Here is a 22,436-nt window from a genome sequence, read left to right as displayed (position 1 = left end):
TAGTCAGGGTTTTGGGATTCCATGTTTGAAAAATAAACTGCACTTGGGTTTGTCACTTCATCGTCTTCATCATTGCCAGCGCCAGCATCGTTACAGAATACCTGACCTACACAAGATGAACCCAGTAGTTCAGCTCCTGCATCTATGCCAGGGGAGTCTCTGTCTCTGTCCCGAGTCTCTGTCTACGGCTTTGCTCCTTGAGCCTACCACGGCTCTGCCTGCCCCGGCTTCGTCCCTTAAGCCTCCCATGTCTCCGCCTTCCACGTTATGGCCGCCAAGCCCGAGTTCCACGTTATGGCCGCCAAGCCCGAGTTCCACGTCATGGCCGCCAAGCCAGAGCCCGCTCCAGGCCATGTCACAGCCACACCAGAGCTCCACGGTCCAGGCCCGCCTCTGCTCCACTGGGGACCTCCATCCCTGCGGTTCCGCCTTGGTCCTCATCCCCATCGGCTCCACCCCTCGAGCCTCTCAGGTCCCCACTTACCATTGGTTTTGCCATGTTCCCACGCCCTGTCTCGCCAGGCCACACCCCACACCCTGTCTCACCAGGCCACGTCTCAAGATATTGGTTTGTTTTGGGGTGTCATGTCATGTTTATGTGTTTTGTTCTTGTGTTCATGTCTTTATTTTCAAGTTTATTTCATGTCATGTGATTTCCTGTTCCTTATGTGATCTTGTTATGTTTTTCCCCTGTTCATGTGTCTTGTTTTCATTGGTTCATTGTTTGATTACTTTGTTATTAGTCTTGTCTTTTCATTGGTTAAAGTTAATTTAGTCTTGTTATCTTGTTTATAGTTTAGTCTTGTGATTGGTTGTCTTGTTTACCTTTTACCCATGTCTTTGTATTTAAGCCCTCATGTTTGCCATTGTCTAGTGTCAGGTATTGTGAATATAACTTTTTTTTGTTCAAGTCAAGTTTATGCCAAGCTCATAGTATAGTCATGTCAAGTTTATGTTTTGTTCACATTTGTAGTCAGGATTTTGGAATTCCAATTTGAAAAATAAACTGCACTTGGGTTCGTCACTTCATCATCTTCATCACTGCTAGCACCAGCAACGTTACATTCAACACATATACTATTGCAATGGCTTTCTCACAGATCCTCTTTAGGTCATTTTTGCAGGCAACAGCTAGTATAGTGATGCCCCCTGGATGCCAGATAGACACAATGTTACTGTTTATCTGCAATATTAGGTGTCTGGTTTGAGAATCTTTAGACTCCAGATTACAGTTTCAATTTCAACTTTACTATACTTCATTCATTGTACCTGGGCAAATAGTTTTTTCACTAAAGACCATATGAAGAAATTTATATTCTCATCCTTGCTGAATCATAATAGCAAAAGATGTGTGGAAATCTGCTGTGTCATAATAAAGTACACCCTCATCAGATTGATACCACTAACTATTAGAATGATTGGTAAATGATTATTGGAGGAGGACTTTCTCTTGTTGTCAGCATGGACAAGGGAGTTATAAATCCACTGTCATTCTCTAATTAGTCATATATAGGCAATGTTATTTAAAGGATTAGACGGGAAAAATTTATTTAACACATTATTCATCTAAAAGGAACAGTGTTCTAAAAGGACTGTTATTAAAGAAGGCGGGAAAATATATATAGCAGTTTTTGCAAAAACGCTGCTGCGAAGGTAGCAGTGAAGGTTATTAATATTGCAAAGAATATTACAATCTAATATTCTGGGTGGGCCAGGGTCTAATTTGGGTGGGCCCAGGCGCACCCCGGCCCACCCTTGGCTACGCCACTTATGTATTACAAATGTATTTCACATGATGACTTTTAAATGGTTAGTGTTATTATAGAGTGCATTGTCCTCTAGGGGGTGAACGCTCCCAAAACCCATGTGTAGGGCTGTTTGATTTCAGAAATTTGTGAATTGACTCCGATTCCGATTCCAAGAGTCGATTCCAGACTCATATTTTCGATTCTTTTTCAATTCCGAAAAAAAATAAAAAATAAAAAAATGGGAGGTAAAGTTAAATCTCACAATAAACAGCTCACTACTGAGCGTTCTTTGCACTATTTATAATAGCATGAACAACATTTACTATTAATAGTTCCATTCTAAAATTAAATCAGGGCCTATATACACATATCAAAGGAAGATGCTTCAATCCCATGATATACATTTGAGTGAAGTTTAAGTAGATGCGCCTGTATTTCGAAGAACTACTGCAAATAATCTTAAAAGCACCATTTAACCTCCACTGAAATTGTCTGTTTCCACTCACGAGGTCTTGTTTAGAAGGAGGTTTATATTAGAATGTACAGTAACTGTCGACTGCCTTTTGTACACTGAATAAAATGTCCAAACAACACACTTCAGTTTTATTTAAAATCCAGGTTGTTGTACTGGTTTATTTTATACAGTTTTAAAAATATATATTTTATAACATGTAGCCAAAAAAAAAAATTTTTTTTGCTTTTGAATTTGATTTCATAAAACAATTTGAATGTAAAATGGTGTCAAATGTAGGCTGATTATATATATATATATATATATATATATATATATATATATATATATATATATATATATATATGTGTGTGTGTGTGTGTGTGTGTGTGTGTGTGTGTGTGTGTGTGTGTGTGTGTGTAAAAGGTTTTTAATTTTTTAATTTTTTTAATTTTTTAATTTTGATTTTAATCCAAAGTAAAAAAATACCGACAAACAATACAGGTCTGGAAAGCAGATATGGTGAAGGGCTTGTGTGATTGCGATTACAGATGAACAAACGGAGCTGATTTACAGATGCTGACAGACTACAAAAGACTCAGAGTCAGGTTGATGATCGTTAAAATGCAGCAGTTTTATAAATCTTTTGTAAATTGTTTTAGTGATGTTAGGTTTCTGAAATGTGTAGTAGTTCAGTGGTCGAGGAAACAAACGCAGTCTAAAAATATCCACCGGTTTCCCCGAAAGGAATCGACTCCAGCATTGTAGTCTATTCCAATGTTTCGAGCCGATTCTCGATTAGCCTCGGAATCGATTTTTTTGGAATCGATTCCCAGCCCTAGAATTAACTCGTCACATGAATGACAGCTTTCTGAGATGAGGTGAATGAAGAGAGAGCAGGTGAACTTCTGTGGTAAATCACACACAACTACATTTCTTTTTGGTAAAATTTAGCAAAATTAATATACTAATACTTTATATGACAAATGGTGTTACGTTTGGACGGACTGAGTAAAGGCAACCGCCTGAAGTCCTTTGAAAAAGGGCTTAGTGGCCATGACGTGGAACTCGGGCTTGGCGGCCATGACGTGGAAGGTGGAGACATGGGAGGCTCAAGGGACGAATATATATATATATATATATATATATATATATATACATTTTTTGAATATATTATTTTACTCGCAAAGACTCATTTTAAGTTAAAAGCGACTTGTATTTATTTTGTATCCTTGTATTTTCATTTTAAAGTTCAAGCCTCGAAACTATGAAACAATTCATTTTGAGAGACATTTTATTCAAATCTATGTTAAAGGAGCTCTTATATAGAAAAGCCTTGGTTAGTTCAAAACCATTACTTTATTTACAATTAAATACATGCTTGTCTCAAGTTAAGCTGGTACATTTTGGCTTACAGGCATTAAGAACGTGCCCAAATATATTGTTAATAATAAGTAAAAATCTGATATATACATATATCATCTACATACATCAATGATATTAGAAAGAGAGAAGGAGAAAACAAAACAAAAAAACTAAATTGTGCATTTGGATACAGATATACAGACCAAAGGCGAGGTTAAGCGGTTTTAAAGTTGATTAATCGCTGTTGATATTTTTGGACACATGCGTGCGCACACACTAACACACAAACAAAAACATACAAGTGCATGCATACATAAAACCAGTAAAGTTGAACAATGATCTAACTGGTAAATAAATAAATTTTCCTTTGATATTATGAAAAAAAATATATATATAATAATAATTAGCAAGTCAAATCTCTGTGTGTATATTTGGCCATCTAGTTGAGAAGTTTGAAACAATGGGTTTTTAGTAGTAAGATGCAATCATATTCTAACAAATACCTCCAGCTTTTAGGTAGTAAGAAGCATTTTATCAAACTGCCAGCGGATCGAATTTCTATCTAAACAACAGAGATTGTTGCCCAGACTAACCCAGTACTTTAGAATAAAACTGAATTGCAACAAACGTAGAACACTTAGTAAACACAGACAAACTGCTTGTTTAGAGAATTTTCTTTACAGCCCGACATAACAAAGTAAAAATATGTCTCTCCATTTGATTTTCACTTGCCCTCAAAACAAATTACTACAGCATATGCAAAAAACCTTTTAAAAACCATTGCGTATCATAATAACAATTACAATGTGCAATCAACAACTTATTTACATAGCTCACAGTGACATTTACTCTCAATGCAGATTTGTTCATCTTTCAACTGCATTTGTGTTTTTAATTCAGACAAAAAAGACTGTATATTATGTATTATAAAACCAAGTAGAAAGGGAGATAGAAAGTTTTAAATCAGAGAGTGCTGTTCAGCTCTTTAATCCCCCTTTAAACTATGTTGCCATGGACACCTCATTGTTTTCATTCAGCTCCTAAAGTTCTGGCATGTGCATTACAGCATCCTACCTGCAAAAACCCTTATCTTGCTTTTTGTAATACAAACTTACATGCATATAAAAACATTACAATCTTTTCTTAGCATAATTTATTCTTGATTTGTAAGACTGAAAGAGCACCTTGGGTTATACACTATACTCAGAACTAATTGGAGTCCTGGGCCCGTATTCAAGGATTTTTATCTTAACACTAGTAGTTCTCCAAAGAGTTCCTAGCTAGGAGTTTTTGCTTAAAACCTATTAACAAAACTGCTAGAGCAAGTTTTAGTAAGGAAATCTTAAGATAAGAGTAAGGCGGAGTTGACCTCGTTGCTAAGGATGACTTCACGTTTTATTAGCGCGCTCTTTTAAATCACCCTCAGTGATTGGTAAACAGGGAACAGCTATTTGTCAGCTAAGACAGACAATGACACACACACACACACACACACACACACACACACACATATCTATATATATATAGAATACATACAGTAGATAGATTTATAGATCGATCGATCACGTAAACAGCATCAAAACACCGCTCCACGATTACCGTGTTTCCCAGTAAATGCCCCCTTTTTGAATGTGGACGCGAACGTGGATCCATAGAAAAAATACACTATGAATTGTCGGATGATGGAAAATACATCATGATGGCGCCACAGTTGGCCGCCTTGGTGTGGAGCGCTCCTATTGTTTTGTTGTTTTTGTTTGTTTGTCCTGTGTTTTGTAATCTTTTTCCAGTCAGTTTTACCAGAGACGAACTGCTGAACATTCTACAGCTTATACCAGACAGTCTTTTCCCAGTTTTTGAATATTCAGACATTTTGCTAGACATTTTAGTTGAAGGCATGGCTTTGTTTTTCAGGGGATGCAGGTGAGGAAGATGAGCCAGTGCGCTGGTCAAACTCTGTCGGCAGGGCTTTCGAACAACACTGCCGAGCATTCATCTTGCGAATCTCTGCTCTCGTCCTAACAAAACAGGCAAACTACATCTCCTCACCCACATAAACAAGGACTTTTCAACCTCTGTTGCCTTGTGCTTCACAGAAACCTGGCTGAGTGAAGCCATTCCGGACAGCACGTTACATCTGCCAGGCTTTCAGCTGTTCAGAGTGGATCGCATCGCGGAGTTAACGGGGAAAACGAGAAGCGGTGGAATATGTTCTTACATCAATGAAAGTTGGTGTACAGATGTAATAACGTTAAAGAGGATGTGCTGTCCTAATTTGGAAGCGCTCTTTATTAACTCTATGCCTTTCTACTCGCCGCGGGAGTTTTCCTCGTTTATTCTGGTGAGTGTGTATATCGCGCCAAAAGCATGTTTGAATGCGGCGCTGCAACAGCTGGCTGATCAAATCACAGACACGAAACAACAATAACCAGACTCAGTTATTATTATTCTTGGGGATTTTAACAAAGCAAATCTCACATGTGAACTGCCCGAATACAAACAGCACATTACATGCCTCACCAGAGACAGGAACATACTGGATCATTGCTACACAACAATAAAGGATGCATATCGCTTTGTCCCTAGAGCAGCTTTGGGACTCTCTGATCACTGTCTGGTTCATCTTCTTCCAACCTACAGGCAGAAATTAAAATCAACCAAGCCAGTAGTAAGGACTGTAAAGAGATGGACCAATGAAGCAGAGCGGGAACTACAAACCTGCTTCGATTGCATGGATTGGAGTGTTTTTGAGGCTGCAGCCACAGACCTGGACGAGCTTACAGATACTGTTACATCATATATCTGTGAGGATATGTGCATTCCTACAAGGACTTATTTAAAGTTCAACAACGACAAACCATGGTTTACAGCAGAGCTCAGGCAGCTTTGTCAGGCCAAAGAGGATGCTTACAGGGGTGGGGATAAAGTCTTGTACAGTCAGGCCAGGAACACACTGAACAAGGAAATCAGAGTGGCTAAAAGAAGATATTCTGAGAAGCTGAAAAACAAGTTTTCAGCTAACGACCCTGCATGGAGTGGCATGAAACAACTCACAAATTACAGGACTCCTACCCCCAACCCTGTGGTGGACCAACAACTGGCTGACGACCTGAAAGCAGATTTGAAAGGCCCAATTTCACACCCTACATCCACTCTGACCTTCACTTCACACAAACACCAACACCTCCTGCAACCCCCCTCCTCCTACTCAACCTGCACTTAAGATCTGTGAAGATGATGTGAGCCACATCTTTTGGAAACAAAAGACGAGGAAAGCTTCAGGCCCAGATGGCGTCTCACCAGCATGTCTTCGATCCTATGCTAACCAGCTGGCCCCCATCTTCACACAGATCTTCAATAGATCACTGGAGCAGTGTGAAGTCCCATGCTGCTTCAAACACTCAATCATTATTCCTGTCCCAAAGAAACCAAAAATCACAGGACTTAATGACTACAGACCTGTCGCCCTGACGTCTGTGGTCATTAAGTCCTGTGATTTTTGGTTTCTTGTGGTCATGAAATCATTTGAGAGACTGGTGTTGGCCCACCTGAAGAACATCACTGGACCCTTTCTAGATCCCCTTCAATTTGCTTATCGAGCAAAGAAGTCTGTGGATGATACAGTCAACATGGGATTGTATCATATCCTGCAACATCTGGACAGACCAGGGACATATGCAAGGATCATTTTTGTGGACTTCAGTTCGGCATTCAACACCATAATCCCAGCAATACTCCAGAATAAATTACACCAAATCTCTGTTCCCATGTCTATCTGTCAGTGGATTACCAGCTTTCTGACAGACAGGCAGCAGCTTGTGAGACAGGGGAAACTCACTTCCAGCACCTGTACAATCAGCACTGGTGCCACCCAGGGATGTGTGCTCTCCCCACTACTCTTCTCCCTCTACACCAATGACTGGGTGGAGATGATTATGGACTTTAGGAGGAACACCCCAACAGCAGCAGTGGATCATTCGGGTTCCTCGGCACTACCATCTCACAGGACCTGAAGTGGGAGACACACATTGACTCCATTGTGAAAAAGGCCCAGCAGAGGTTGTACTTCCTTCGCCAGCTGAGGAAGTTCAACCTGCCACAGGCGCTGCTGATACAGTTCTACTCAGCAGTCATTGAGTCTGTCCTCTGCACTTCAGTAACTGTCTGGTTTGGTTCAGCTACGAAATCAGACATCAGAAGACTACAAAGGACAATTCAGACTGCTGAGAGAATTATTGGTTGCCCCCTGCACCCCCTTCAAGAACTATACACTTCCAGAGTGAGGAAAAAGGCTGGAAAAATCACTCTGGACCCCACTCACCCTGCCCAGTACCTTTTTGAACTGTTGCCTTCTGGCCGATGCTTCAGTGCTCTGAGCACCAGAACCGTCAGGCACAGGAACAGTTTTTTCCCTCAGGCTATCCATCTCATGAACAGTTAAATTGCCCCATTGAGCAATAACTATGTGCAATACACAGTTTAGTCTTTTTTTATATTTATCCAACACATCCAACCTCTTCTGCCATTTCATTCCTCTGGGAAAAACACAAAAACAAAAAAACAAGCAAAAAAAAAAAAGAAAAACAAAAAAACAAAAACATATGCACTGTACATAACAGATTTGTATTTGCACTGTACATAACAGATAACAGATTTGTATTAGATTGCACTACGTATGTGTATGTGTGTATGTATGTATGTATGTGTGTGTCTGTGTGTGTATGTACGTATGTGTATAACTATTTTTTATTTTTTATTATTATCTATGTCTTGCTGCTGTTTTTGTATTGTTTTTGTATTGTTGTACACTGGCAGCTCCTGTCACCAAGACAAATTCCTTGTATGTGTAAGCATACTTGGCAATAAAGCTGATTCTGATTCTGATATGCGGTCTGGAGAGGCAACGGCATAGATTTGGCTTGAATATCGGGGGGTTGGAGTGTGAAGCATCTACATGTTTCCTTTGATCATGCTAAAAATATTGGGGGGGGGGGGGTTCTAAACTTTTTGATTACTGGGGGGTTAATCCCATCCCCCCTGGAAACTACGCCCCTGTGGAGAGGGCATATTGGACTCAAGATGGTGACGAGTATGGCTGCTGCATTGCGAGCTCCGACATAACATTGCAGTTTTTAGTTTGTTTTGTTTACAGTTCTTATGTTTTTTGTCTTGGATGTTGTCTGCCTTATTGCATACAATAGACAAACACTTTTGGACATTGGTTCTGCAATGAAGTCACTACGCCACCACGAGGACTTAGAGCACATTAGGAAATGGCCATGCCAAATTAGGGAGAAAAGGGGAGAAAATCCACGCAAAAAAAATAAAAAAAAGATGTGTCCAGTGAGCGCAGAGTTGTCAAAACCTTTATCTCTGGTGTAACTGGGTTGCTTCGATTTGTGGGAGAAGTAACTGCATCTCCAACTGAGTTTACAATAATGAAAACACCCTCGAGATTCAGGGGATACCTTTTTTAATGGTCAATGTCAACATTATAATATGTATAATATTATATCATTAAAATACATTGACTCAGTTGTGATTCAGGAGATACCTTTTTAAACAGTCAGTGTCATTATATTATTCTAATATATTGTTTTTAATGTGAATTGACGACAGCAGCCATGCTTCGATCGTTTGTGTCACTCTTAAGAAGTTGGAAGTCATGAATTACTCTTAGATGAAAATTTTACGAGTCCTAAAATTAGGAGCGAAACGAGTTGCTCCTAAATTTTTGCATTTGCTACTTTTAGCCTTAAGATTTTTTGTGAATACGGGCCCAGGCTTTAAAAAAAATAAAAATAAATGCAGCATAAATTAAATGTAATACAAAGGCTTAAAGTAGGCCTTTAAAACTCACTGTTGCCTCCATACTCCCTAGAGCCAATTCAAATGGGTCTAGCCAAAGAAATGGAAAAAAGTTTATATTTCTTCAATTTAACTTGAATTTTACAGATATAAAAATATTCCACTTGGTTCCTTCTTATGGACTTCAGTCTAGTATATTTTCACAGTGCATACAAATTGTAATGTTGTTATTTATTTTTTCTTTTTGTGTGGAGTGTCTTTGCATGTGCACTGTGTACTGAAGTTCTTTCACTATACAGTTCTTACACTCCACTTGAAAGTGAACAAATGCTTATATGGAACTTTTTGGAATATAGTGAATCCTTTCAGCCTGCCATGGGAATCTCTGCAGTAGCAGCTGCTGTTGGAGTCCTTGTATTCGGCTTTGCATTCAACGTCTTGCCAACTGGACTCATACAGTATTTGTCCACGTTTCAAGCTGCAAGTAAAGCAACGGTAGGAAGATATATACTTGGTGGCCTATAAACTCAACATCTGGCTCTTTTTGGGATGGCTGGTCATTAGATCCTTAATGACAAGGGTCAAATGAATATTTTGTGACTCCTCCATGGAGTTCGATCATGGGCTCGCTCCAAGTGATGACATCCCCAGTGAGATGGCTGGAGCAGGAAGCTTGGTTGTAGATCTCAGTAGAGGTCAGCACACGTGACCAGAATTGTAGATCCGACATCTCGCCCACAAAAGATTGTGTGGCATCAAAACGGCCACCCAGAGTGTCCTGGCATTAGGTAAAATAGGGTCACAAGTAAGTGTGATGGCAAGTGTTTTACAGATTTGATACACTTATGTTTGATTGTGTTAGACTTACCTGCTCTTGTCCGAGGATAAAGACTCCTCCTGGTTTAATTGGATGCCAAGAGGACAGATTCTCCCCAGAGCCCCTTTTCACACCATCCTGATAAGCTTCCCACATGCCATCACGTGTGGACCATGTCACACAGAGGTGGTGCCACTTACTGTCTGTCAGAGAAACAGGAAGAGTGACGGCCTGGAAGAGGGCATAGATGAACAATATAAACATAGTTGTATGTCTTTCAACAACATAGCTACAGTATTGTTTTGATTTTCTCCTTTTCCACCATAATATGCAGAGATAACTTCAGAAAGACATTTGTAGGTTGATTTTCCTAAAAGTGTAATCATTGTGTCTCTTTGGTGCTGTCAGAACATTGCTCTAGTAGTTTGGGCATCCAGACCAAGGCTGCATTTCCCATACAGTGACATAGCTCACTGCTTAACCACCATAGGACGATGCATCGTTAGAGAAACCAACTACCAAGTCATGGCTTTTTTCAAAACCGTAGTAACTGTTGCAAATCAGTACATCCGTTGTTCGAAGCACGTTGGTTCAGAGGTGGATAATTGAATTACATGGGACTTGCTTGATTAAATGCAAAAAAATTACTTGACTTTGACTTGAGTACCACTGACTCAAGACTCGACTTGGACTTGAAGTGGATGATTTGGCAATGACAATTCATGTTATGTGCTGTTATGACTAGTAATAAAAAAATATAAAAAAAAATATTATTGCAACAATGATGAATTGATACAAAAAAGTATAACCATGGAACACACACACACACACACACACACACACACACACACACACACACACACAAAATGGTATGCCAGTTCTCCTAACTATTGTACTTGAATTTTGCAAAAATGCAACATTTCAAGCAGAATTTTCAGTTATTTTAGTGAAGCAGGGCACTGGGAACAATTACACTCTGATTCGGACAGCAGCAAAGTGCCCAGTATGAAAACCACCTGAGGTGTGCATGCTTCTCATCTGTGTCACTGTGTTCATATCAGACACACTGAAGAAGTTCCATCAAGTTCTTGTGCATGTATGTGCTTTTTCAAATTTTCCGATCAGACGGTTATTTCCTTTAAAAGCAGCATGTAAGTTTAAAACTCTTGCTTTATCGCAGCAGTTGATTGACAGATAAAATGTACCTCCTCCAATCTAGAACTCCTTGGTTTCACTAAACTCATGCTTTGGGGAGTCAAAAAATATATATCCACTGTCATGTTAATGCTGTATAACTGAGTCAAATTTATTGTTTATAATTTACTGTTGCAGCTGTTGTAATCTGTTTTGTCATGCAGATAGTTTGTGTCATACACACTTCATTAAGAACATCTGTCATGTGGCATGCATAAATCATGCATATACGGGTCAGGAGCTTCAGTTAATATTCAGAACAACACGTCAAACCTTGAGGCAGATGGGCTACAACAGCAGAAGACCACATCGGGTACCACTTCTGTCAGCCAAGAACAAAAAGCTGAGGCTGCAGTGGGCACAGACTCACCAAAACTGGACAGTTGAAGACTGGAAAAATGTAGCCTGGTCTGATGAATCTCGATTTCTGTGGAGGCACACAGATGGTAGGGTCAAAATTTGGTGCCAACAGCATGAAGCCATGGACCCAACATACTTTGTGTCTACAGTCCATGCTGGTGGCGGTTGTGTAATGGTGTTGGGAATATTTTCTTGGCACACTTTGGGCCCAGTAATGCCAATCAATCATCGCTTGAATGCCACAGCCTATTTGAGAATTGTTGCTGAGCATGTGCATCCCTTCATGGCCAAATGATTTTGGACTCAAGATGGCGCCAAATATGGCTGCTGCATTGCGAGCTCCGAAACAACATTGTAGCTTTTTGTTTGTTTTGTTTACGATTCTTATGTTTTTTGTCTTGGATGTTGTCTCCCTTATTGTCTACGACAGACAAACACTTTTGGACATTGGTTCTGCAATTACACACCGTAAACCAGACTTTAAATTCCTCAATGCCGACTCGCTGTTTTCAAACACACCAGCGGAGCCCTTTGTCTAGGCTGCACAGCCGCGAAAATGCAGAAGGAAAAGGGGAAACAGAGCCAGCGTTCTCATCAGACTAAGACGTCACGCAAATCGACCCCCGCTACCCAGTATTCTACTGGCAAATGTTCAATCTCTGGACAACAAGCTCTACGAGCTGAAAGCACGGATTTCTTTCCAACGAGAGACGAGGGACTGCTGCATTATCTGCCTTACAGAAACTTGGATGTCTGTGGAGATTCCAGACTCAGCCATCGAACCCGCAGTGTTCTCTGTGCACTGAGCGGTCAGAGCGGAAGACCTCTCAGGTAAAAGCAGAGGTGGCGGTGTATGTTTTATGATCAACAATTTCACATGCATCTGTGTCAACCATTCTGGCTACCGAGGGAATTCACAGCGGTCATTATCACAGCTGTGTACATCCCCCCACAAGCAGACACAGACCGGGCACTCAAGGAACTGTACGGGATTATAAGCAAGCAGGAAAGCGCACACCCCGAGGCCATGTTCATTGTGACCGGGGACTTTAACAAAGCCAATTTTAAATCAGTTGCACCAAAATACCACCAACACATCAGTTTTAACACACAAGGGGACCAGGTTTTGGACCATGGCTACTATCCCTTCCGGGATGGCTACAAATCCCTCCCCCGCCCACCATTTGGCAAATCAGACCACTCCTCCATTCTCCTTCTGCCCGCTTACAGGCAGAAACTGAAACAGGAAGCACCCACCCTCAGAATGTTCCAGTGCTGGTAGGACCAATCAGATTCTACGCTACAAGACTGTTTTGATCACGCGGACTGGGAGATGTTCCGGTCTGCCTCGGAGGATGACATCAAGGTTTACGCTGATAGCATAATGTGTTTCATCAGAAAGTGCGTAGAGGACGTTGTTCCGACCAAAACAATACGGATCTACCCCAACCAGAAACCTTGGATTAATAGTGATGTTCGTGCGGCGCTTAATACGCAGACCTCCGCTTTTAATTCCGGGAAAGCGGAGGAGCACAAACAAGCCAGTTATGCCCTCCGCAAAACTATCAGAGCAGCAAAATGCCAGTACAGGGGCAAGATTGAAGGACAGTTCAACATCATCGACTCTAGAAGCATGTGGCAGGGAATTAATATCATCACAGACTACAAAGGGAATAAAAACTCTGCCATGAACACCGCTGCCTCTCTCCTGGATGAGTTAAATACTTTTTATGCTCGTTTCGAGGGAAATAACACCGCCCTCACGGAGAGAGCTCTCACGGCCGAAGCTACAGAGGTTAGTTCACTCTCCGTCTCTGTAGCGGATGTAACCTGATCCTTCCGATGGGTGAATATCTGTAAAGCCACGGGTCCAGATGGCATTCCGGGCTGCGTCATCAGAGCGTGCGTGAACCGACTGGCTGGTGTTTTTACGGACATTTTTAACCTTTCCCTCTCCTTGTCTGTGCTCCCCACATGCTTCAAAACATCCACCACTGTGCCTGTACCAAAGCAATCCAAAATCACTTGCTTAAATGACTGGTGTCCTGTTGCTCTGACCCCCATCATCAGCAAATGCTTTGAGAGACTAATCAGAGATTACATCTGCTCTGTGCTGCCTACCTCACTGGAACCATTGCAGTTTGCTTACCGCAACAACCACTCCACTGATGATGCCATTGCGTCTACACTACATACTGCTCTCTCCCACCTGGAAAAAAGAAACACTTATGTGAGAATGCTGTTTTTAGACTACAGCTCAGCATTCAACACCATAGTGCCCTCCAAGCTTGATGAGAAACTCCGGGCTCTGGGCTTAAACAGCTCGCTGTGCAGCTGGATCCTGGACTTCCAGTCAAGCAGACACCAGGTGGTTAGAATGGACAGTAACATCTCCTCATCACTGACCCTCAACACTGGAGCCCCGCAGGGCTGTGTTCTTAGCCCACTCCTGTATTCCCTGTACACACATGACTGTGCTCCAATGCCATCATTAAGTTTCCTGATGATACGACGGTGGTAGGTCTGATCACTGATAATAATGAAACAGCCTACAGAGAGGAGGTGCACACTCTGACACACTGGTGTCAGGAGCACAACCTCTCCTTCAACATCAGTAAGACAAAGGAGCTTGTGGTGGACTTCAGGAGAAGAGAAAGAGAACACAGCCCCATCACCATCAATGGAGCACCAGTGGAGAAAGTCAGTAGCTTCAAGTTTCTGGGTGTCCACATCACAGAGGATCTCATGGTTCGTCCACACTGAGGCCATTGTGAAGAAGGCTCATCAGCGCCTCTTCTTCCTGAGATGGCTGAGGAAGTTTGGAATGAACCGCCACATCCTCACACGGTTCTACACCAGCACTGTAGAGAGCATCCTGACTGGCTGCATCTCCGCCTGGTACGGCAATAGCACTGCCCACAACCGCAAAGCCCTGCAAAATGTGGTGCGAACTGCCAGACACATCATCGAAGGTGAGCTTCCCTCCCTCCAGGACATATACACCAGGCGGTGTGTGAAAAAGCTCGGAGGATCATCAGAAACTCCAGCAACCCGAGCCATGGGATGCTCTTATTGCTACCATCAGGCAGGTGGTATCGCAGCATCAGCACCCGCACCAGCCGACTTCATGACAGCTTCTTCCCCCAAGCAATCAGACTCTTGGTCTCTCAATATCAATATACATCAGCATTGCACTTTATTAATCTTATTATCTCACACTGGACTGTCATAAAATATATTCTCTTAACAACACACTGGCAACTGACTATCATCCGACAGCCTAAATGTCAATACAGTACAATACAACCTACTGTACATTTTATATATACTATATATACTATTTTTTTATTGTATAATGTGTATTATATATTGTGTGTATTGTATAATGTACTTTGTATGTTATTATTTCTATATTGTGTTTTGTGTAATTATGTGTATATTAGATTTTAAATTGTGTTGTGTAAATTTGATGTTTATTGTAGATTGGTATATGTCTCATCATTGTCACGACTGCTATGTTGCTCAGAACTGCACCCAAGCATTTCACATACTATTGCACTTGTGTATATGGTTGTGTGACAATAAAAGTGATTTGATTTGATTTGAATTTACCCATCTTCTAATGGCTACTTCCAGCATGATAATGCACCATGTCACAAAGCAAAAGTCGTCTCAAACTGGTTTCATGAACATGACAATGAGTTCACTGTTATTCAGTGGCCTTCCCAGTCACTGGATCTGAATCCAATAGAACACCTTTGGGATGTGGTAGAACAGGAGATTTGCAGCATGAATGTGCGGCTGACAAATCTGCAGAAATTGCGTGTTGCAATCACGTCGACCAGAATCTCAAAAGAATGTTTCCAACATCTTGTGGAATCACTGCAATGAAGAACTGAGGCAATTTTGAGAGCAAAGGGAGGCCCTACCAAGTATTTATTTGAGTGTTCCTAATAAAGTGCTCAGCAAGTGTCTGCTTGGATGTATGTTAAATGTTGCACTGTAGTTTCTTGAGGGAACATCATTTCATTTTGTTCATTGCTTTGCAATGTGTATAAATGACAATAAACCTGACTTTGTTCACCTAGTCCTAGATGAAAAGCAGTTTGCACTATCCATGGGAGATCACCGCTTGCACGTTCCTTCAGTTCACTGCCGAAGTGTCTACTAGAGCATCAATTTACAATATGCAGCCGGCAACAATCTTGTGTAATGTACTGTATAAGAACACCCCCCCCCCCCAGTTATAACAGATGTTACGATGCTGAATGTAGCCCTACAATTATCAGGTAAATAAAATAATACAAAATGTGATTGATAAAAATAGACCATGACGGAAATTTTACTCCTCAGTCCATCATAGTGACAAAATCTTGTCAAACCTTATCTTCTATACAAAAACACACATTTTAGGATCACATATTACTAGATAGTAGACTGAACTTTTGTTGCAATTTTGCAAAAAAGATATACTTAAACTATTTTCCAATATTAATATAGTTCTCAGATATGTTTGTATAAATGAGAAAATGTATAATTCCTGGGTGAAATATAAATTGGAAATATAACCTCTCTGTTTCTGTTTTGTACTAACTTGACTATTAGCAGGACTCAACTTGACCTGCTTGAGGTGAACCACTGACTTGTCGTGCTTGACTGTATGCACTGCTGGAGTCCTAGGAAACATGAGGGAGACAGACTGTAACATAACTCCCCCCCCCCCCCCCCCCCCCCAAGGGGTGACTCCTGGTGCCCCAAAGATGGCTGAGGAGGGCAGGAAGATACAAGTGAGGAAGGGAACCCGGAAGACGACCAGGTGGCCAGGGAGGAGACCCCAGGTTAAGGATTGGGTCATGGGGTCTGGGAGGTGGCCACAGAGCAGGGACAGGATCAGGAGGTGGCCACAGGGCAAGGACCGGGACAGGAGGCCCAGGGGGCGGCCACAGGGCAGGGACAGGATCAGGTGACCCGGGAGGCAATCCGGTCACAGGAGGTGGAGACCTCAGAGGAGGAGCCATCTGGAATTGAAGCAACTGGAGCAGGGGTTGGAAAGTCAGGAGGTGGGGACTGTGGTGAAACAGGCTGAATCATAGGAGTTGGAGTTTCTGGAGTTGATGGTGGAGTCATGGGAGATTCAGGAGGCGGAGCCAAGGGGGCTTGACGAAGGCATGCGGAGCCTGGAGAGGTTCGACGGGAGGAGCCATGGGAGGCTGAGCCAGGAAAGGCGGAGCCATGGAAGGCTCGAGGGGCAGAGCCATGGGAGGCAGATCCATGGAAGGCTCGAGGGGCAGAGCCATGGGAGGCAGAGCCAGGGAGGGCGGAGCCGTGAGAGGCTTGAGGGGCGGGGCCATGGAAGGTGAAGCTGTGAGAGGCTCGAGACTAAGGGCCGTGGAAGGCTGGGAACTGACTCCCATGGTTGTGAGCCCTGGCAGCGACTGGGGAATGACCTTCGTGGTCATGAGCCCTGGCAGCAACTGGGGAGATGGTGTCCTTTTCCTTCTTTTCTGGACAGCTGGGAGCGCTGTTACAGGAATGGTCGAGGCCACAGGCAGTGGCTCTGGGACGGTCAAGGCTACAGGCATAGGCACTGGCTTGTTGACCTTGGCAGGTATGGGCACTGGCTCGTTGACATGGCAGGCATGGGCACTGGTTGTGGCCCGGGGTTCCCGCCATAATTCACGGGAGAAGTGCCAGCTCCATGGTCGCTACCGCTGACTGCGGTGGGGAATCGACCACCGGAGCTTGGAGGAGTTACCCTGGAGACAGGGGCCATCACGGGCTTGGAGACAGGGGCCATCAGAGGCTTGGAGCAAGGAGCCGTGGGAGGCTTGGAGCACTCGTCCCCATCCTCCTTTCCCACAGTGAAGGGTGAGCCACATAGTACCATAGCCACCTCCACGTAGTCGGCCAGTGTCCAGTGAGGATCCGCCGGAGGCATCAGTTCTTTTAGTGCACTATTCAGAGCAGCTCTGAAGAAAACCACCAGAGAGTGGTCTCCATAATGCACTAAATGCACCAGTTGGAGAAAGTCATGGACGTGATCCTCAACTGGATGGTCCCCTTGCTTCAGGAGGAGAATTCCGACCGCCAGTAGATCCATCTTGTTTGGTCAGTTCTTCTGTCAGGCTGGTTGTGGAATGGAGGAGCGGAGACACAGGAGTACTTTCAAGGTTTTAATGGAAGTAGAACAAATGCCATACAGGGAACAATCAAGGAAATACGCTGGAGTGGAACTGTGCTGAGTGACAACATAACAATCTAAAAACTGACAAAGGAATGCAAAAACTAGAGGGTATTTATACAAACAAGAGCTAATGATGGAATGGAAAACAGGTGAGAATGATCGGGAACAGATGGCAGTGATGAGGGCAGAGCATTCTGGGAAACGTAGTCCAGGTAAACACTTCAGAATAAGAGTCCTAGGAAACACGAGGTAGACAGACTGTGACAATAGGCCTAAATAGTTTATATATATATATTGATGGAGCAACACAGTGTGAAAGGAAATTATAAAAAAAGTTTTGGATTAAAAATCATTTAAATAAAAAGTTGATGAGGGTGATTGATTTATTGTTGTGGACCTGTTGCTAATTAATCAAGAACATTATCCATTTAAGAAAAAAATCAGTTTTCAAAGACTGAACTTCAAGTGCATTTGAAGAAGGTCGAAAATCACATAGAAAAGCAGGCCGTTCCTTAAAGCACAATTTTGTCAACTCAGCAGTTACAAGTAACAAACATTTATAGTAAAGCATTTATGTAAGTGCTTAAACAAAAATAAAAACTTGTTTCAGTTAAAAAAAACAGTAATGTATTTACACGTCAACCTTGGATAAGCCATTAACTAATTAGGCTGGATGATGCAAATGGTTTGGAAGCCAAGAGGAAGAGAGTGCTTTGCAGATTGTTGCAAGGGCAGGACAAGGGCATCTTCAGGGAAAGTCTGGCAGCCCCATTTCCTTATTACAGGATAAGGGCTCTTATTGTGAGCCCTCAACTTAGAAATGCATTTTATCACTATTATTTTGTCCAAAGTTCTGACATGTTTGGTTGCATCAAATGTTGAGAAGTTGTTTTTAAGGTTGCCTTAGTTTAATGATCTAGGACATTAGACTTTTGTGAGATATGCAATACAACATCGCTAACCCTGTTTTATAATTAGGTGATTTCTTTACCTTGTCATTCACTAGTAGTTCCACAGGATTGTTGCCCCACTCAATCAGGACAAGTTCATTGGCTTGACCCGGGACAGAGTATGAGAATGGTGTTCCGATCCCAGGACCTGAGCCCCCTTTTAACCAAAGACAAACTGTTAAGGCGAAGATCTCATTCAGAAGGGTGCGCTTGATCCGGCCATACATATAGTTGGTGCGCATTGGAAACCCAATCTGAAAAGCATCAGGATTCTTGGGCTTCTTGTTTGGTCCTGTTAGAAGTGAAGACAAGGGATTGTGAAATGAGATCTCATTTTATATGAAAGCTGGGTTGGGTTAAATTAGCTAATTAGTTAATAAGCAGCTTGAGGAATGAGTTCAGATGTTAATTTAGGTACTGATGTAAATCTATCACAAATAATACTCATTACACTTCATATTCTTAAGGGGCACCTACACACTGGAGTTTATGCAAGAGGATACTGCAAGTCTATTGATTTCAGTGAGGATGGTGTGTTGGAAAGATGTAGGGGGAAAATGCATGGGTTTGCAAAAGTAAAGCTCCATCCATGCCACCAATAGTTGATAACAATAGGCATCCGTTGAAGTTCAGGGCGGAATCCAGTTGTGCTTTCGGAAATCTAATTAACTGTTTTCCCACTTGATTTTGAACACAGACTCCTCTTTCCACACCCTTAAAACAGAGCTTATGCATTCCTATCCACTAAACACTCTGTCAGAGCTTTCTCTAGTGTGAAGGCACACTAATGCAAAGAATCTACTGTTCTGATTTTGTAGCATTTTTACATTTTAGAACATATTACCTGCTTCAGGAGTCTTGTGGTGAAGATTACTGAGTACTGTATCTAATTTATTGTGGGTTCCACGGGCAGGAGGTCTTGACCAATTTGGCTTGTACGGGATTTGTGGATGGTGTCCATTATCATCACTGCCATGGTGTCGATCATCGTGCTGACCATTGCTTTGATGCACATCCACATGATGACCACTGTCATGATTACCATCATCATGGTCATCATCAGGGTGGTTGTTATGGTGGGTGTCATGATGGTCATCATGGCCATTATGATGATTGTCATGGTGATTGTCATAGTGGTCATTGTGACGGTCATAGTGATAACTATAATGGTGATTATAATGGTGGTTGGAATGATGGTCATCGTGGTGGTTTGCTTGGTGGTTGGAGTGGTTATCATGATGGTCATCATAGGGGTTATTGTGGTGATTATTATGGTGGTCATCGTGGTCATGGTGATCGTGATCATCATGATGATCATATCCATGATGATTGTCATGGTGACCATAGTTGTGATGACTGTCATAGTGATGATGGAGCTGTTCTTCCAGTGCGTTGATTTTACGTTGTAGGAGGTCTCTCAATGAACTTGAATAGGAACTGGAAGAATTTCTTGTCTGTAGATAAATGGAGAGGGATAAAGGGGAAAAAAACAGTATTCAGTATTGGTAACACATTTTAATAATGCAGTGGTTAATCATAACCAGTACAGTGTTTACATGGTCTTGAAAATAGGAGACTGCCCAGAACTGACTCATACACTCATGCAAATATCTGCTTAAGCTTTTTATGAAAATGGAATTATCATTATTGCATAGCTATAAAACTTTAGCTAACATTATGGCTAAAAATGCAACAAAACACCAAAAGAGACCAGCTTAAAAAAGAACAAACTTTTTGAATGTTGTGTTTTGTATTATGCTTTACTGTATATTTACCATTCAGTATATTAATATGCAGATAAGCATTACAACATTATGAAGCAGCCCCTCCTTCACTGTCAGCCTCCTTCCTCTGTTTAGTTGCAGCAAATCCAGCTTTACTCAGTGCCATAGCATTCTGTGCTTAATGGCTCATCAAGGCAGATTGGCCAAATTGGTGGTGGCAACAACAAGCACATTGCAGTGTGCTGTCACCAGCATGCTGTATGTGCACTTCTCAAAAACAAAAACGACTCTAATAATGGCTGAGGCTGATAACTCAATCACTTTGGAAAACATAAAGAATGACTGTCTGAGTTCTAAAGCAGAGAGTTTTGTATGAAACTGATTGAACACAGATTGTGATACAGCACCAAACTTCAAACCCTAAAACCCTTTAGCAGCAGTTCATTCATGTAATATAGACTAATGAAAAAAGTAAGAGACTAGTTGCATTTCATGACTATTATTGGATACTATATTCAGTGAAAGTGTGAAATGGTGACCTTCAAATGCTGCTTGAAGAAACTAACTGCGCTGTGATAACTCTGTTTCTTGTGATACATTTCAAATAGTTTGTTTGTCATCCTACATGCTGTCTCAAGGGTAGGGATCTGGCTAATTAAATAAGCAAATCCCGGCTGGACTGCCTGAATGGAAGGTATTCAATGATCTGTTGTTGGCACAGGAAGCCACCAGTGTGTGTGTTACAGAGCCAGAGTTTACATCATGATGAGCAGTTATCCTGAATAGACATGTGCTTATGCAGGACCCCTTAACAACAATATTTAAACAGTTGTGTAGAATTGTATTTGCATTTACTGCTTCTTAAACCCAATAATCATGGGGTCTGTGTGCAATAATGATTAAACAGGAATTCACTATCCATTTAAAGATTGTAAACTCATCCCCACCTGAAGATTTTCCAGCCTCTCCTTCAAAGCTTGCAAGGTCTTTCCTGTTTGTTCTGGGGAAAAGCTCCCATGTTTGCCCATATATGGAGATTTGCCTCTGTGATGATCATTGCGATGCCCGTTTAAAGGGAAGTGTGGATCAGCATGATGGTTGTCATAGTGGTGTGAGGAATGATGAGAGTTGTGGTGTGAAGGGCCATGATGGTCATCATGGTGCCCTCCTGCCCCTCTCCCAAAGCCCTCGCAGAGGGTCAGTTTTGCTGTCAGTTCACGAATGGTCTCTCGCTGATCGAGGATTGTTTCCTTCTGTCGCACGAGGCTCTCCCTCAGGTGAAGGATGGTGGCTTTGGCCTCATCGGATATGCCATGTTGGCTACCACTACTACTACTATGACCATTTGGCAGCCCACTAACTGGCCCATGATGTCCATTCCCATGCCCATTGCTGTTAGGCCCATGTGCAGCCCCACCTGGTGTGAAACAACTAGGGTCTGCATCTGCAGGGATAGGGATGCAAACAAGTTTAGGTTGTGTGCCCCAGTCATATTCCAAACCTGGTACACTACTTACTGCATCCAAAGGCAACAACATTAGGAGGAGAAGAGGAAAGAGTGATAGAGGGGGTGGATATAGTCCTTGAAGAATCCCTCCCCAGTACATGTGCTCTGGGAAACGCAGCAACATAATGGCATGATTTGTGTTTTTCACCATCATCAAGTTCCTTTTTAGAGTGGTGTGATGTGCACCATGAAAACAGGTCATGGGAGAACTGTAAGTAGATTCAGAAATCCAATGCGGATGTCCAGAAAATTCATTGTATATTCTGTTTAAATCACACAGGTGAATGCAGGTGGTTATCTCAAACAGTTTCTTTGAGTAGTTATAAAT

At 42.1% G+C, this 22,436-nt stretch overlaps 1 protein-coding gene across 1 annotated transcript; it reads right to left on the bottom strand.

Moving 5' to 3' along the window:
* Window positions 1-8,971: 8,971 nt before the first annotated feature.
* LOC127424985 (neuronal pentraxin-1-like) lies at window positions 8,972-22,259 on the bottom strand. Its single transcript, XM_051670556.1, has 6 exons — window positions 21,549-22,259; window positions 20,115-20,331; window positions 19,722-20,015; window positions 18,919-19,169; window positions 10,241-10,420; window positions 8,972-10,150 (listed from the first exon to the last, which is right to left on the bottom strand). Exons 1-6 carry the CDS (start codon window positions 22,257-22,259, stop codon window positions 9,941-9,943), a joined length of 1,863 nt encoding a protein of 620 aa, XP_051526516.1. The 3' UTR covers window positions 8,972-9,940.
* Between the last annotated feature and the right edge of the window lie 177 nt (window positions 22,260-22,436).

This window comes from Myxocyprinus asiaticus, chromosome 34 (assembly GCF_019703515.2).
Source record: "Myxocyprinus asiaticus isolate MX2 ecotype Aquarium Trade chromosome 34, UBuf_Myxa_2, whole genome shotgun sequence".
NCBI lineage: Eukaryota > Metazoa > Chordata > Actinopteri > Cypriniformes > Catostomidae > Myxocyprinus > Myxocyprinus asiaticus.
The sequence above is the reverse complement of the archived record's forward strand: the minus strand, read 5'-3'. Positions and strand labels throughout refer to the sequence as shown.

Bases quoted from the DNA above. Each gene is read 5' to 3' on its own strand.
- LOC127424985 (XM_051670556.1), bottom strand. From the start codon at position 22,259: ATGGTGAAAAACACAAATCATGCCATTATGTTGCTGCGTTTCCCAGAG. The intron at 20,332-21,548 runs GTGGGGATGAGT...ATTTATCTACAG, and splicing joins AGAGGCTGGAAAATCTTCAG to ACAAGAAATTCTTCCAGTTC. The intron at 20,016-20,114 runs ATGATAACCACT...ACCGTCACAATG, and splicing joins TAACCCCTATGATGACCATC to ACCACTATGACAATCACCAT.